Source organism: Poecilia latipinna, unplaced genomic scaffold, assembly GCF_001443285.1.
Source record: "Poecilia latipinna isolate Pla-1442-1.1 unplaced genomic scaffold, P_latipinna-1.0 Scaffold950, whole genome shotgun sequence".
Lineage (NCBI taxonomy): Eukaryota > Metazoa > Chordata > Actinopteri > Cyprinodontiformes > Poeciliidae > Poecilia > Poecilia latipinna.
This window is the reverse complement of record NW_015113566.1, coordinates 165,033-180,431: the sequence shown is the minus strand read 5'-3', so window position 1 is coordinate 180,431 and position 15,399 is coordinate 165,033. Positions and strand designations below refer to the sequence as shown.

The 15,399-nt window shown below is 40.5% G+C and overlaps 1 protein-coding gene across 11 annotated transcripts in view; it reads right to left on the bottom strand.

The window, feature by feature from the left end:
* Positions 1–15,399, bottom strand: part of gphnb (gephyrin b) — a 98,964-nt gene that overhangs the window by 21,299 nt on the left and 62,266 nt on the right. For 5 of the 11 annotated variants that reach the window (XM_015049510.1, XM_015049511.1, XM_015049515.1 and 2 more), the window contains exons 8-10: positions 14,372–14,506; positions 2,773–2,814; positions 847–921 (exon numbers count right to left, since the gene is read on the bottom strand). In XM_015049510.1, coding sequence (XP_014904996.1) covers positions 847–921; positions 2,773–2,814; positions 14,372–14,506 — 252 coding nt within the window. The remainder of the gene's footprint in view (positions 1–846; positions 922–2,772; positions 2,815–14,371; positions 14,507–15,399) is intronic. The other 6 variants (XM_015049518.1, XM_015049519.1, XM_015049521.1 and 3 more) reach the window with 3 other exon arrangements.

The following is a 15,399-nucleotide window of genomic DNA, read 5'->3' as shown; positions in this document are numbered from 1 at the left end:
TTGATAAGTGTGGTGTTAATGTGTATTTAACCATCTGGACTGTCCTGGCCCTAAATAAATCCCTTTGCCCCCAATTGCCTCTAGAAGTCATTGAAATAGAAAATAGAGTCTACCTGCATGTCATTTAATGACAGTATAAAGACAACTCTTTTACAAAGGCCTCAGAGTTCAGCTTTAGAAAATTAGTGAACAAAAACAGAAAGATGAAGCTGCAAAACTAGCAACATGGCTGTCCACCTAAACTGACAGACAGGGTAAGAACATCTCATTGACCCGTTGTAACTCTGGAGCAGTACTATCCTGGGGAAAACGGATGGAAATAAATACAGGGCCCTACTGCAAGCAAGCATGTTAAGATACTGCGAAACACTTAGAGATTCACTTTACAGTACAACTCTGACGCTAACCATATAGACAGAGCTGCAATGGAACCGTTTAGATGAAATAAATCCAAATAAAAATCTTTAGCAAGCTTTAGAAACAGATATTTCTGATGCTCTCCATTTGATTTCAGTGAGATTTTACAGACAAGCAAAATTATACTTTGTGGAGGTCTATCACATATAATCTCACAGTTGTAGCATAAGAAGATAAAAGAGTTTTGTGTGTTTTTACAATGTGATCTAGGCCTCATTTGACTGTAAAATTAATACAACGCTCCCGTGAAACATGGTAAACCGAACTGAAGCCCAGTGGGATTAAAAAGCCCCTTTCTCTTACTGCCTCTCTGCCTGTGTGTGTGAGTGGCAATGCGTGTCACTTGTGTTAGGTGGTCAGGTGCTCTGTGGGAAGCCAATGGCCTGCATGCCAGTAAATAAGAAGTTGCTAGAAGGTTAGCAGGTTTACCTGGTCCAAGGTAGAGTACCTTGACTTGAGCGTGATGACCTCATCCAGGTGAGCCCTGAATTCTCTCCGTGAGGCCTGGGGGAAGCCACAGGAAAGTCACTCATCTTCAAACCACACAAACACACACGCACGCACACGCACACACACGCACACACACGCACACACTGCTAAGCTAGAAAAGGCATGCACACCCACTCGGACATAAAATATCAGTTAGTGGTGCCTTTGGATTATCCAGACATTTCCAGCCACAGTCTGGTCAAACAACGCACAAAACGGGCTGCACTGACTCTTCAGTCAGACCAAATAAAAATTCAAAGAGTCAAATATCTCACCTAAACCTCCAAAAACACAACAGAACCGCACCGGCTCAGTGGATTTAAAGCAGTTCTAGCAGAGAATGTGATCACATATCTCAGAGTATGCGATAAAACAGACACTAATCTATTATTAACATAGACACTACCAAAGACCTCTCTATGGAGAAATAAAGTAATGAAAAAATTATGGTTTTACTAAAATATCAGTCAAATTATGCTCGAGATTAAAAAGATCTCAGTTTTAGTGAGGCTTAGTGACTGTAACATAATCATTTAAGTCCTGTCACATAAAATAAACAAAGGTACTTAAAATCAACCAGTTTCTATCTATGTGGGGCGACTGTTCAAATAAATGACTCAGTTCACTCAGCTGGACTTTCTCAGATAGGTTAACATTATAAATTCAACAAAATTGGATTATATGCTCATTTGAACTGATATGGGCTGCATTTAATTTAATCTGACTGTATTATAAGTTTGTGTTGGACTAAAAAAAAATTGGACTGAACTTTATTTGCTATAACTGGGTCTGAATTGGACCAGTTTCTCTTGGCTCCATACAAATAAACTGCTTTCAACTGAACTGAATGACTGTATTTATTAACATCGCCCTTTTGACGTTAAGAAAGGTTCGTCAGTGCCATCACACTGGAGACAAGCGGGCAGATATATATATATATATATAATTAATGTATAGCTAACTGCTAGCTGGCTAACATTAGGCTTCTGGAATTGCATATTGGAAATTCATGATCTTTCTACCCTTGAAAAAGATGTACTTGAATAAATAAATTCCTAAATTCATGACTTTAAGCTGTTGATAATTCTGAATGCATGTTTTTTTTTAATTAATATGAAAAAAAGCTACATTTTTGGAGTTTGTGGGGATTTTTAAGGTAGTTTTGGTATTTCAGAAAAACTTGATATAAACGGGGCATCTTTAGCCACGTGTGGTGGAAACTAAATGTCTTGTTTTTTATTTGGAGCTTTCTCAGATACAATTATTTAATGAATTTATAACATCCTCCCCATTTTACTCCTTCCAACTGAGCTCATGTCTCTATTATTACGTCTACAGACCAGAATCACTGGACTATTACCAAGGTAACAAAGGAAAACATCAGAGCTGTGAAAGCTGTTAATCAGTCTTTTATGTGCTGATGTTTATGTGAAGCCCTGTATGTGCAGCAGAGGAAGAGAAATGCACACTGTGCAAGCAATATCACTTACATTCAGATACACAAAACAAGCATCTTTCAACTGTGCTGAGGTTGAAAGATCAGTTAAGCAAATGTATAGTGATGAAAGTTTAGTTATTTGGCTGGGTCTGAAAGGATGGAGACAAGTTAAGAGCTAGAAACAGAATGTTCACCAGAACACCAGAAGACAAGATCCACAATGAAACAGCAACGACAGATGCACAAACACAGAGGGACAACCGAAAAGAAAAAGAAAAATGCAGAGGAGCAGCAGGCAGCACGAAACGGACACGCAGAAACACATGACGGAAACAACAGGGAGACGGGGATTCAAAGGTGCTGCAGGAGGAGGAGGAAGCATCGACTGATGCCACGGTTACGATGCATCACAACACATGCAGGAGTACCTCAGCAATGCTTAGGGTGGATGAACAGGAGGGAAGCCGCGCCTGGTGCCGCGAGAGAGAAAGGAGGGGAGAAGAGAAGAGGTTTAACAGAGCCAAAAGCCGGGTTGAGCAGGGGACAGAGGCACACAGAGACTGACAGGGGGAGCCCTCTGTCATTCAGGACGTCTAGGTCACAGGTCTCTGTGTGACTGTCGTAGATGGGCCGAGGCAGCCAAGGACGGGGTGGACATGGGAGGACAAGACGGGACAGGAAAGCACAAGAAAGGTCAGGACAGCAGGTAGGAGTCTCACTGGGATTCATTCTTCACCAGATCAACTGGAGCAGAGGTTCCACACAGGATAGTCAAACAGTTCAGACACCATCTCATTTCGTTTCCTGGCATGAACAGATCAGCGCTTATGCTTCACATATTAAATAACAAGGTGGCCTGAATTACACGGAAGTTCCGGTTAAGTAATTTTTTGGGTTGTACTGAACAGTTAAATTGTAAAGCGGATCAGATCGTTTGCGTTTATCAGTTACAGTTATTTTCTTTCTCATCTGTTTCTAGGAAAATTCATCACTGAATCAAAGACAGCTGCTGTTCTGCTTTTTCTCCACATGCTAGTTTGTGAAAAAAGAAAAAAAAACAAACATCAAAACAAAAATGGCACAGGGACACTGTGCTGCCAGAGACACTGCTGTCGGTCTGAAAACCTCCCAGCATGGAAGGTGGAACTGTATTCACTGAGAAATGCAGTTAAAGATGTTTCTCAGTAAAATAATGATAAACAATTAACAGAACAGATTACAGGTCCCTGCAAAAGCATCGCTATATTTTCAGATTTACTAGGATTTTGAGTGAGAAGTCAATACCAACTGGGATATAATTTAAAAACGGAAGCAAAGACAATGTTTGAATCTCAACATTTTTCTACAGTAAAAAGTCTGAGCACAATCTTAAATATATTGCAAAATGCAAATTAATTGCTAGAACATTCATTTCTTTTGTTTTGGGAATTTGGAAAACATTTTTCCTTTATAATTGTATATTTTTACAAAGCGCATTATGCAGTAAGTTGTCAAAAAAAAAATATCACACTTTTGTGCTTTAAAGTTCTCAGAAGGAACAAAGCGTTTCAAACCACTTCGAGACGAATACACAACTCGATGAATTGAGAATTTATGTTGGAAAAAACACACGGACGACGCTAACCACAACCACCAGCCGTCTTCATCGCAGCCCCCTCACGGCTCCCTCCACGTCCACATATATAGAAAAATAATGAGCTGAAATAATGAGTGAATTTCCCATGTAGCAGAGACTGAGAGCTGACACAGCTGATTCGACAGGCACATGTTCTGCTGCTCACCAGTCTCCCCCGCTTCCTCGCTGCCCACGTGGTGAGTGAGCATGCTCGGTAGAGCTGCTTGGACAGTCTAATCCCTTTCTCTCCCCCCTTCCCCCAAGGCTTTTCGTTTGTCTTCCCCCTCTTCTGTGTCTGACTGTTGCTCTCTCTTTCTGTCTCTGTCTGTCTTGCTGTCTGTCTATTCAAAGCTCTCTCGCTCTGGTTCCATCCTCCACTGCCCTCCAGGCAAACTCTCAGAGTCAGTGGGTGTGAGTAAGTCGAGACAAATATAATATCACATACGGTGCACGCAAACTTTCACGTACACACACACACACACACACACACACACACTCGCATGCATGTTAAAAAGATGATTCCTAATCCTGACCTGTAAATACTGAATGTGAGCTGAAGAAGGTTTATGTTTAAACACCTGATGGGACGAGTCTTTAGAACAAAACCAGAATGTTTCCTGCACACATGAACAAACACAAAGGACTGAAATTATTTTTGACTTGGAGCCCACAGCAGTTTGACCCATATGGTCAAAATACACTGCAAGGCAAAATAAGGAAGAAACAACTTCTGGCTGTAGCTACTTTCATCTGGTTTCTTCAGGCATACACCTCACATATTACTGGGTAATTCATTCAGTTTTATTTAAACCCCCCTCCCCAAAATATTAAAACCAAACAATTGGATTTTGCATTAAAATATCCAATTAAGTATCCCTTCCCCTTCTATTTCTTATAACTTGTCGGTTCCTTTTCGTTAACACGATACCCAACAGCTTCCTTTAGGCTATGTAAAGGTTGGACTAGGCAGCTTTTTGAAAAAAAGCAACAGAGAAGTGTCATTCTCACAACTGTGTTCCTGACCCTTTTGCTGATGATGCAATCGGCATTTATTTTGCAAGTTCTTTGCCCCTAAAATCACCCAGGAGACCCTTTAGACTGAAAATGATACTTTTCAACTGTCTTCAACTCTCTGTTGCAAAGGCTTGTTTGCTTTCGAGTAGAGCTGCAGTGAAAAAAACTAAACAAACTGTGACGGAAAAGCAAGAATATAAATATATACATATGTAAAAAGTAGATCGGCTTGCTTGTTTTTTGGCCGGAGTCATAGTTGGTCTTCTTTGAGAGCACAGGCCTTGATGTTCCTCAAGATAAAAGGAGCAGTTTACTGGAGAGACAAAACTGCAACTTTTTGGAAGAGATGTGTTTGATCTTAAATTAACTCGGCATTTCTGAAGAACGCCATGCGTCAGTCAAACATGGTGGATGGTAGTTTGATGGTCTGGGGCTGCTTTGCTGCAGAAGGACCTGGACGTCTTAATTTAATTGATGAGACCATTAATTCTGCACTCGATTGGAAAATCCTAGATTAGATTTGCCACCCATTAGTTTGTGCCCTTAAGCCTAAGTGCACTTGTGTTAAGCAGGACAACAATGATTCAAAGCATTTTGTATTTACTCAGATTACTTTTGTCAAATATAAAATTTGGCCTTTTTGCAAAATATTTAAAGTAATTTCCACAGCATCTGGCTGCATTTTGCAATTTTTTAAAAATATATTTACCACTGCATAACATTAGCTGTACACGAGCAGAATGGAAATTATATGTTAAGATTGTGCCGTCGGCAAACTCTAATCTCTAAAGTGATGTGAAATCTGAACATGCACTTTGCACTCTGCATCTTCAAACACAGAACGGAAAAGAATAAAGTCTGATCACTGCAGCTCATAAGAATCAGATTCCACTGTTTCCCCTGCAGCCATCTATCCGGTTTTCATCCTCATCCATACTGCCTTCTTTTCCATGTACAGTAGTGCTGCAGCTGAGCAACATATGGTACCTTAAGGGACATAAATCAAGATCAAGAGTTGTTTTTTGTTGTTGTTGTTTCCTTTTGTAAGGTTCAGTAGATTGCACGGCTTTTACACTGACTAGAGTTGAGCTCTGTAAGATGTTGCCTTCCATATCCTCACTCCTCATCCTGCCGTTTTATGTAACCATGTCTGCCACTTTCCAACACTGCAGGAGCACAACAACAACTTCCTTCTCTTCATGACTCTGCAGCCCACTGATACTTTTAAGCTGGTCGACAGCCTCGTTGCTCCATAACTGAGCCCCTTACCTCCTAACCCCTTCTGTGGGCCTGACGGTGTACCTTCTTCGGGCTCATCAGGAGCGTGTGCAAATTAGATTTCACTAAATATACACTCCATGCATCCAGGCCTGTGCCCACTCAGCTAAGAACACTAAATCATTCACTCATTAAACACACAAACAGGAGCCTGTAAACATTCTCTCTGATATGCAGAAGGAACGACACTACTTACCATCCTCTGCCTGGAGTCGAAACAGAATGAAGCTCCTCGTCACATGCACACGCAAACACACTTGCGCGCAATTTTACACACTCGGCAACTGCGAGAGAGTCGCGAGGGTGAGGAAGACCGAGCAGAGAGCGCGAGGGAGAACAAGGAAAGGCTGGACTGGAAAGGATGCACGAGAGAGCGGGAGAGCAGCGAGGGAACAAAACAGCCGAAATGAGGAAGGGGGAGAGGAATAGTAGGGGATGGCGGTGGCTGCACATGCTGTACGCCAAATCATCCACGCGTGACTGACTGAAGTCTGTGTTTGTGGCTCTCTGTGCATTTCCCATGAGCATTTCTGTCAGGGGAAAATGTAATCCCGCCCCCCCCTCACATCTTCCATCCTCATTTATGCTACTTTTACAGTTCTATACGACTTGGTCAGAGACCAAGACTGAGGCACAACTCCTGAAAGTTGGACATACAGAAACCGATGGACAAAAAAAGCAAACAGAGAGACAAATCATGCAGCAGAGGCTTGGCTAGTCACACAGTCCCTCTTTGCAGTTTCATCACCCTTTCCCCACCTCCCACTCCCTCCCGGTCCCTTGTCTTCTCAAACTCATTAGCTCCCTTGTCCCTTTCGCGCTTCTCTTCACTCTCTCCCACACTTCTCTTCCTTCAGGCCCTCGTTTTTTCCCTTACTCCCTCCATCATAAATTCTCCACACCTCCAGCAGTCATGGAGAGGAGAAGTCATTTTTATGAGCATTTTTACTGCACTGGAGGAGGACAATAACAGGTATCTGGAAGCCGCCGGAGTGCAGGAGACACGGACACACCTCAGCAATCAATCTGCAGTCGATACCGTCAGGTTCAAACCAAACTTGAATAATTTCGGGAGACGACAAAGTCATATAGCAAGTCTTATCTGTTGTTTCCGCTGAGCAGTAAAGCTCCCAGCGCAAAAAAAAAAAAAAAATGCAGCGACGCTGGGCTTTACTTGTGCACTGCAGCATACGGAGCCAGTGTCACAGTGTGTTCTTTGGAGACCCGTCTGCTCCAAGCCTGTGGTTTACATTAAATACATCAGTGTGAACATAAAACCTGAGGTAAATCAGTATGCACGCTGTGCTGAGGCACCCATACAAGACGACTTCTGCCCAAATGGGAAAGAGAAGAGTGCCGTATCATTTAGTCTCAACCTGAGTGCGAGATTTTTATTGATTTAATCATAAATTATTTATTTCTGGTATTAGACTGATAACACATGAAGCCCTTCATGTTATGGAAAGACAGGTCAGCCCTCTCACAAGAGAAAATGGCCGCTTATCCATATGTTGTTAGCTGATCGTTAAGATCAGTCAAGTATAGATTGACTCATTAATCAATAAATTGCATGCCTAGATGAGACATTAATAGCCCAACATCATGTCCACAATAATCACGTAAAATACATCTAACAGGAACTGCATGTCAGAGCTTATGGCTACATTCACTCAGCAGGTCTTGATGCTTAATTCCAATTTTTATGCTGAAATCTGATTTTTTTTTTTTGATACATGGTCATTAATATTATTAATTAAACTCAACCACATTGAGGCTTCTGTGTGAACGATTTACGCCCCAAAGTGATCCGCATGTGCAAAAGAAGAACTTCGAGGTCACACAGTAGAGCTCTGTTTGCAAAGGTAATAATAGATGGAGCCGATAATGGATCAATTTTTAAGTTGATTCAGAAATGGATAGCCAACATGATCATCACCAGATCATGACACGAAGAAAGGTAATAAAAAGAAGCACAACTAATAGCGATGGTCTTTTGCGGAGCATAGATTGCAATTTCTGTAGGTAAGTCTGATTACATGAAATGGGCACCGGCACAGGTGTCTTTCATAATCAGAATTTTTTGTGATTGTTTACGTCCTACTTTACTGCGTTTGGCTTCTTCTGGTGCAGAACCATGATGCATAAATGACGTAAAAACCAGATGAACATGATCGACATGATCGTTTAGATTGCAGACGCTTTGAAAACAAACAGATACGTATCCAAATTAGTGCCACATATAGAAGTGGCACAGATCCAACATTTGGAAGGTGAAAATATTGGAATTGGGCTGTTCAGACTGCCCTGAAAAAATTGGACATATGTAGCTTAAGGAAAAAAAAAAAAGGCAGACTTGGATCACATCTGCCTGCCCTGTGACTAGATTTAAGACTTTTGTCTCTTTTGGCTGAGAAACATCAACTTATGTTTTTCCCAATTGTCTACAAAGATGTAAAATTAATTCCATCCGCGGGACAGAATGGACCTCAACTTGAGGAGAGCTTAAAGGCCACTGCTATCATCCATTTCCTCAAGCAGAAAGACAGAAACCTCCCATGCTGGCTTTAAGATCACAGATCTGTCACACCACAGCTGGCTGCGCTGAAGTCGTAGGAGTGCTTTCGCTAACAGTCAGGGTATAAATCATTCATCTCCATCTGTCAGATCACCTCACTGTGTCAATGATCTTCTGTCACCATTCATTTGGAAGCGATGGTTCTGTGATCTGTGTGCAAACTGGGCCGGAGCCAAACAGCGCGAGCAGTTATTTTTCATCCTTGTCCCAGACAAACGTGACGTAGACCAACATGCGACCTCAGTTGTTTTGAATGCTGTCAAACTCAGTTTACCGTGATATTCTCTTATCAGCAGCAGGATTTTAATAGTCCGTCTAGATAAGGCGTCTCAAACTGCAGCTATGAAGGACTGGTTTCCTGGATTGTTTAGATGCGTTCCTGATTCAGCAAACCTGAATCAAACGGTTGAACTACCTCCTATTAAGTTCTACAGAGATTTTTAAGCAGAGCTGTTGCAAAGGATGAGAAGAACATATTTTAATGGACACAAACCATTCTCCTACAGCTTCAGAGATTGTAAGAAGCAGAGTAAAGACTTCTGGCCAAACTTTGCTTGCAAGTAGAAAACACCAAAATCTTTTTCAATCATTTTTCATGAGTAAGTGCTCCAATAAGCAATAAAGAGGATTGATCATGACAGAAAATTTGGAGGGCAATTAGAAATCGAACCTTTTTAAACTCAGAGTGTACCTTGAAACTTATAAGCAATGCATCACTATTTACAAAAATGACATTGTGAAAACTTTCAGGTCTGAAAAAACAAAAAGCCTCGCTGGTTTTCCAGTCTAAATAACAGACCAGAATAGTTTCTGGTTGTTTACCTTAAAACCTTAAGTTATTCCAAAATCCAACTTACTGGGAACCACCCAGCACATTTACACGACTCACAGAAGAAAGATAAATAAAAATACGTAACATTTTTCAACCACAAATTAAACTTAAACAGCATTCGTGTGAGTTTTAACTCAAAAAAAAAAAAATTAATAATAATAACACCTCACATTTTGCTCTTATTAAAACAGGAGGTACAACCTGAACCCCACATGTATATATACTGTCAGCTACCTTCTGAGTCAGAGCCCCATCTCCCATATGCTTCATTAATCCAAACTCTACATTACATAACCGCACTAAATGCTCACAGCAGTGTAAGGGTGCAGCGACTCCCTAAACCCTGCCTATGCGTGTGCTCCTGCTCGCATCTGTCTGCGTGTGCATGAATCAGGAGACGTGTGTGACAGACGGAGAAAATTAGGTAGCGTGAATGGCTGCAGAGTTGCTCAGTTTGTAGTCTGCATTTATTGGGTTTCTCTGTACTGCATGTCAGATGGAGACACGTTTTCTCCCTTAAGGATGATTCTGAGTGCAGATTTGTTGTGTGTGTGCGCGTGCGTGGGCATGCATTCCCAGTTATTGCTGTGCAAACAGACAGGCAGGGTCGGACATCAGTTGTCAATTCTGTGCTCTTCTCTCTTCCATGTAAACAAACACAGGATTTAATCATGAACAGAATAAACTGCTGGGTTCATTTAACCCATGAAGCATACACAAACACTCTTCTTTGTGCAGTATGAAGCCGTGTGTAATGATAGCAGCAGCAGCAGCTAAGTGTAGGATTGAAATCTTCTACCACTCTTTCCCTCTTTAGGCCACAAAGCATTGCTTAGACCCTGCTATCAAACAGCAAAACCTCAGTGACATTAAAATACATCAGTAAACAGAGCCATTTTGCCTCTCGCTCCAGGGACAATGTGCACACACCATCTGCAGCTGACTGCAGAGTGGGAATTTTAAACTGCATATGGCAGCTTGTCGCCGGGAAACAGTTTGTATCAGAAAAGCAAATGCGTACACCTTGATGAGACATCAATCCTGGGTTATGTCTCGCTATGAACAAAGACACATGTGCCCAGAGACTCATGTAAATTACAAACTCTGGCCTTGACTGCTGACAGAAAAAGGCTTCACCAAACAAACATATCGGCAGTCAGAAAGGTGGGGGGGGGGAGGCGAGAGCCTCAATGCACCACTGAAGCTGGCAGAAGTATTAAAGCTTCCCTCTTTCCAATTATTTAAAGCTGCACACTCATCTGGTCAAAACAACACAGCTGAGTTTGAAGCTCTTTTGCTGGATCACTGAAACAGGCTCTGATCACAACTAGAGGAATAAATACAGAAGCCGGAAACTGACAATTTGAGAAAACGGCAAAGAAAAGCAGGAGGCACGGAACCTGAAATTTTACTTGCACGTTTTTGTAAAGCACAACAGACCAAGTTGTCAACCAGAAACAAACGACTGGACATGTATAAACAAATCTAGTGCAATAACAACGAAGACGAACAAAATGCACGAGCGATAAAATAACCCATTTCAAAGTTAAGCTGTAATGGCAGCTGTGAGCAGTGGAAGAGCCTTGCTGCGAGTTGCTTATTCATAAAATAAATACATTTCTTGAAACCACAGATTCCATCTGTACAATTCATGTTATTTCGATCTCACTTTTGTCAGGAAAATGCTGAGTTTGGACATTTCCTACCCCTAGTTAGAAACATCTCTGCAATTTGCTAAATTTAAATAGAAAAATTAAAAAAAAAAATGTTGAAGGCAAAATGCCCATTTTTTCCCCGGTCCTTTTGTATGGTTTCCTACATACCTAAAGAAAACTGAACATCATTCTCCTTTTCTAATTGTTCCTATGAATCTTCTACTGTTGGGCGTGTTATGTACCAAAGATTCAATCAGGATTATCCAAGATTAAAACCTAAAATTTGCAGATTTTCGTTATATTCTGGTGATAAATAACATTAAGACGACAACAAGATTGAACCAATATTTACCCTACTTTCACCTCTGTTCACACCAACAGGCAACTTTTCAATCAGACGTCTTGAACAACACATTATGGTGGTTTATTGTCTTTGACCTTTCACAACCCTGTAGGCACCTAAATGACACAGCGATCTTTCAGGAGGGTCCCCATGCTGCGTGACCTATCTATGCACTCACTCCCCCACCCATCTTCTCATTTCCTCCGTCTCTAAAATCCCATCCCTCTTAGTTCCCATGGCAACCCCATCCTCCATTTCCATGACACCTGCCTGCTGTCCGAGAGACACGTGGAGAGTTGACACTGAGAGATGAAGTAAAAGAGAGCAGGAAGAAGAGTCAGAGAGGGAAGAAGAGAACTGATGCCATTTGATATTTAAAAAAAAAAAAAACCTGTAAGAGAGATCAGATAAAGCAAGACGGGATACTTGGACATTTTACACAGCAGTCTCTTCCAGTTCTGCTCAAGAGAACCAACGTGCTGTTAATCAACATCACGACAACTACAGGATGTCAGGAACATACATATGTTTAAGTATCCTTCCTGAGAGACAACAGGCAGAAAATACTGTGGCGATATTTAAAAAAAAAAAGTTTTTTGGGTTTTTTTTTTTGGCATAACATTCACTGCCTGTTGTCTCTATGAATAAACAAAAATAAGGACCAACAGAATCAACAACAGGTTTTCACATAAAAACAACATGAACACATTTCAGGAGGAGACACTGAAACTTTGCAGTATACATGTGTAAAAGCTGTCATGAGGTGTAACTTTGCAGTCTGCCGCCATTTAGACAGCAAAAGGAAAAGCATGTAAACACAAGTAAGATAAAATAAAAGACAACAATCATGTGAAAAGAATATATGGTCCAGCGAAAAAGTTAAAGCTTAAAAAGAAAAAAGCCAGGATTAGGAAATAAACCGGTAATAAAGAACATGATAAACAAAACTGAGCAGAAAGAGAAAAGATGGGATTTTTTTTTCATCATCACTGTTATTCTATTTGAGTCCATATTTGTTCCCCAAAGAATAGAGAAATGGCTTCTTACTTAAGGTAGATATCAATGCAAATGCTTGGCTTCAAACTAAGTTAAGAACTAACTGAATTTTAGAAAACAGAGTCTTATTCTGGCTTAGACTTAAACCAGTAAAGTTTTTTTTTTTTTTCTTTTTTAAGCTGGAAACAGTTTGTGTTGATATGCAAGCTCAGGGGCTGTTATGATTGAGACTCTTCATTTCTGGCTTGAGTTAAAAGAAAAGTTTGACGTTTTTGGGGGAAAATACTGCCATCTCGGCACATCAAAGACTGATGTTTAGCCAAAACCAGTGGAGTGATGTGGCAGCCAATGAAATTTGTATCACAGTGGCTGATCTGTACTTTGTAAAGGACTGACAAGTTAAACAGAAAAGTAGAAGATCTGATGGTGTAAAGGACTAACAAGTTAAGAAGAAGAGAAGAAGATGTGATGGTGAACAACTCCTTGTATGTGACTGGCAGGTTGGGATTTTCCAAAAACTTAATGAGGTAAAGATTCAAAACACTTTGGTTGGGCGTTGGAAAGGATCACAACTGCACTATGAAAGCAACTTTTCACCTCCTTGGTATTGAGCATCTCAAAATTATGCTAAAGGTAGCCAAGAAGCCTGCAGAATATCAATGAGTGTATTTGAAACCACTGACCTCAATCATATACAGTAGTCCCTACACTACTGTATAATCTTAACACGTTTGGAAAAGATTTGTGAATAGACTGACTTTTATTTCCTGACCTCTGAAGTGCAATGCAACATCTGCCTTAATTGAAAATTATGTTCTCCTGTCTTTCCCATATTAAACAATGGCTAAATTTTGGAAACAGGAAGTCATGGATTTCAAATTAAATGTTCTTAGAAACCCCAATCAGCTAAAAAATAAAAGAAAAGCAGAATTAGAAAAAAATAAAAAATAAAAACAACAGCAACATTTTTTAGGACTTGTCAAAGGTTTACTAAATGTGATTGTAGGTGGCAAAGTTATCAAACTTTTTTTTAAACTTCACTTTACTGCTACTAAATTTAATTTGGTCTAACGTGAAGATGGGTAGAGATAGAAAGCGGAAAATTTCAGGGATTGTTTTGAATATTTGTGTGGTGACGCAAGGAAATTTTCACTGAAATTAATATACCGTGCTATTGAAATATATTATTTTAAAGTGTGATGCATTTGTTGTTCTGGTTCACCACGTATAAGGTAAGGTCTGAGAACAGGAAGCCAAAACGCCACAGATTTACAAGATTTACAAGTTTGTCATCTACAATTACATTTCTTCTGTTCTTATGTTTCCTACCTTTGCAATGTGAAGAAATTGTGACAGCTAGTTAGCTTGCATGCCAACTGCTTCCCAGCACAACTCAAAGCAAGTAAAACGTCTAAGAGGTTGTGCATTCAATTGAAAACTAAAATTATTTGACTATTAACCCAATTAAGTAAATATTGCAAAAATCTTCTGAATCAAACAACAGCCTGTTGGAAAAAAAAAAAGCAAATGTTGAAAGGAAAGATCATGGTAAAAATGGAGAAAGACGACAAATAAAATTAAGATGTCAGAACTTAACAGAAGAAATAAACCTTTGGTGTTCCGATGAACACACACCTGATAGTGACGTGTGTGTGTGTGTGTGTGTGTGTGTGTACATTCGAGGTTAGCGTACTTGTTTGTGTCAGAGTGTCCACTCACTTTGGGTGTGGGACAGGAAGCAGTAGAGAGGCGGGAGGTTGCCTGGGCGCGAGGCGACTCGGAGGGCGTGGTACTGAGGGAGGCTGCATCCCTGGGTAACACCTGCACACCCCGCGAGATGATGGAGTCTGGGATCTGAGATCAGACATGTATGCAGACACAGTCATCTAAACGACACACGGGCTATGTAATCTCTTACACAGCCTAACTTTGTTGCCAAAACTTTTTTAATTTATGCTGATGTGCTTACTTAGTAAAAGCAAAGCACATTTTGTTGTTCAAGTTTAAAAAAAAAAAGATACAATAATAAGATTTGAAATCAATATGTGAACATTTCTTGAAAGAAAAAAACTAATTTTATCCCATGGCTGCACATATAATCCACAAATTTGGACATTGACACGTAAACGAGCCACAGCAAAACCATTTTTTAGCATTTTAAAGAGGAAACCGTCAGTCTGTGCTGATGAAGATGAAAACACAATCTTCTCACACTTAGGACATGTTGATGAAAAGTGTTGATGACGATGGGTGAGATTTTTGCATGGTGGAGTCTTACCAAAATGTATCTGTGACTGGACAATGAGGTGGGATGTTACCCTGACAACACAGCCATGAAGAAGGGTCCATGCTGCAGACAGGACAGGACAGGATGACGAGAATGGAGACATGCTCTCTCAGAACGTAGTTGTGTGAAAAATTCGCAGACTTCAGCCGTCAGGTGTGTCTTATGTAAGGTTAAACCAAAGCACCAGGATGCTAATCCATCCTGGCGTAGAGTTCACTGTCCAACAGGAAGTTATACAACTCAGGGTTAGGAAATGACATGATGACACATGATGATACAGATAAAAAAAAAAAGCTGCATGCACACAAATTCATGTAGAAGCCGTCTTTTACATGGTTTAACATTAACTGGCAATGACTGATGTTTAGTGACTTTTAACACAACGCTTCGCATGAACGATGTGCGAAGATGTCAAAAACAATCGCTTTAAACTGGATGCGATCAAGCTCAATGACAACAA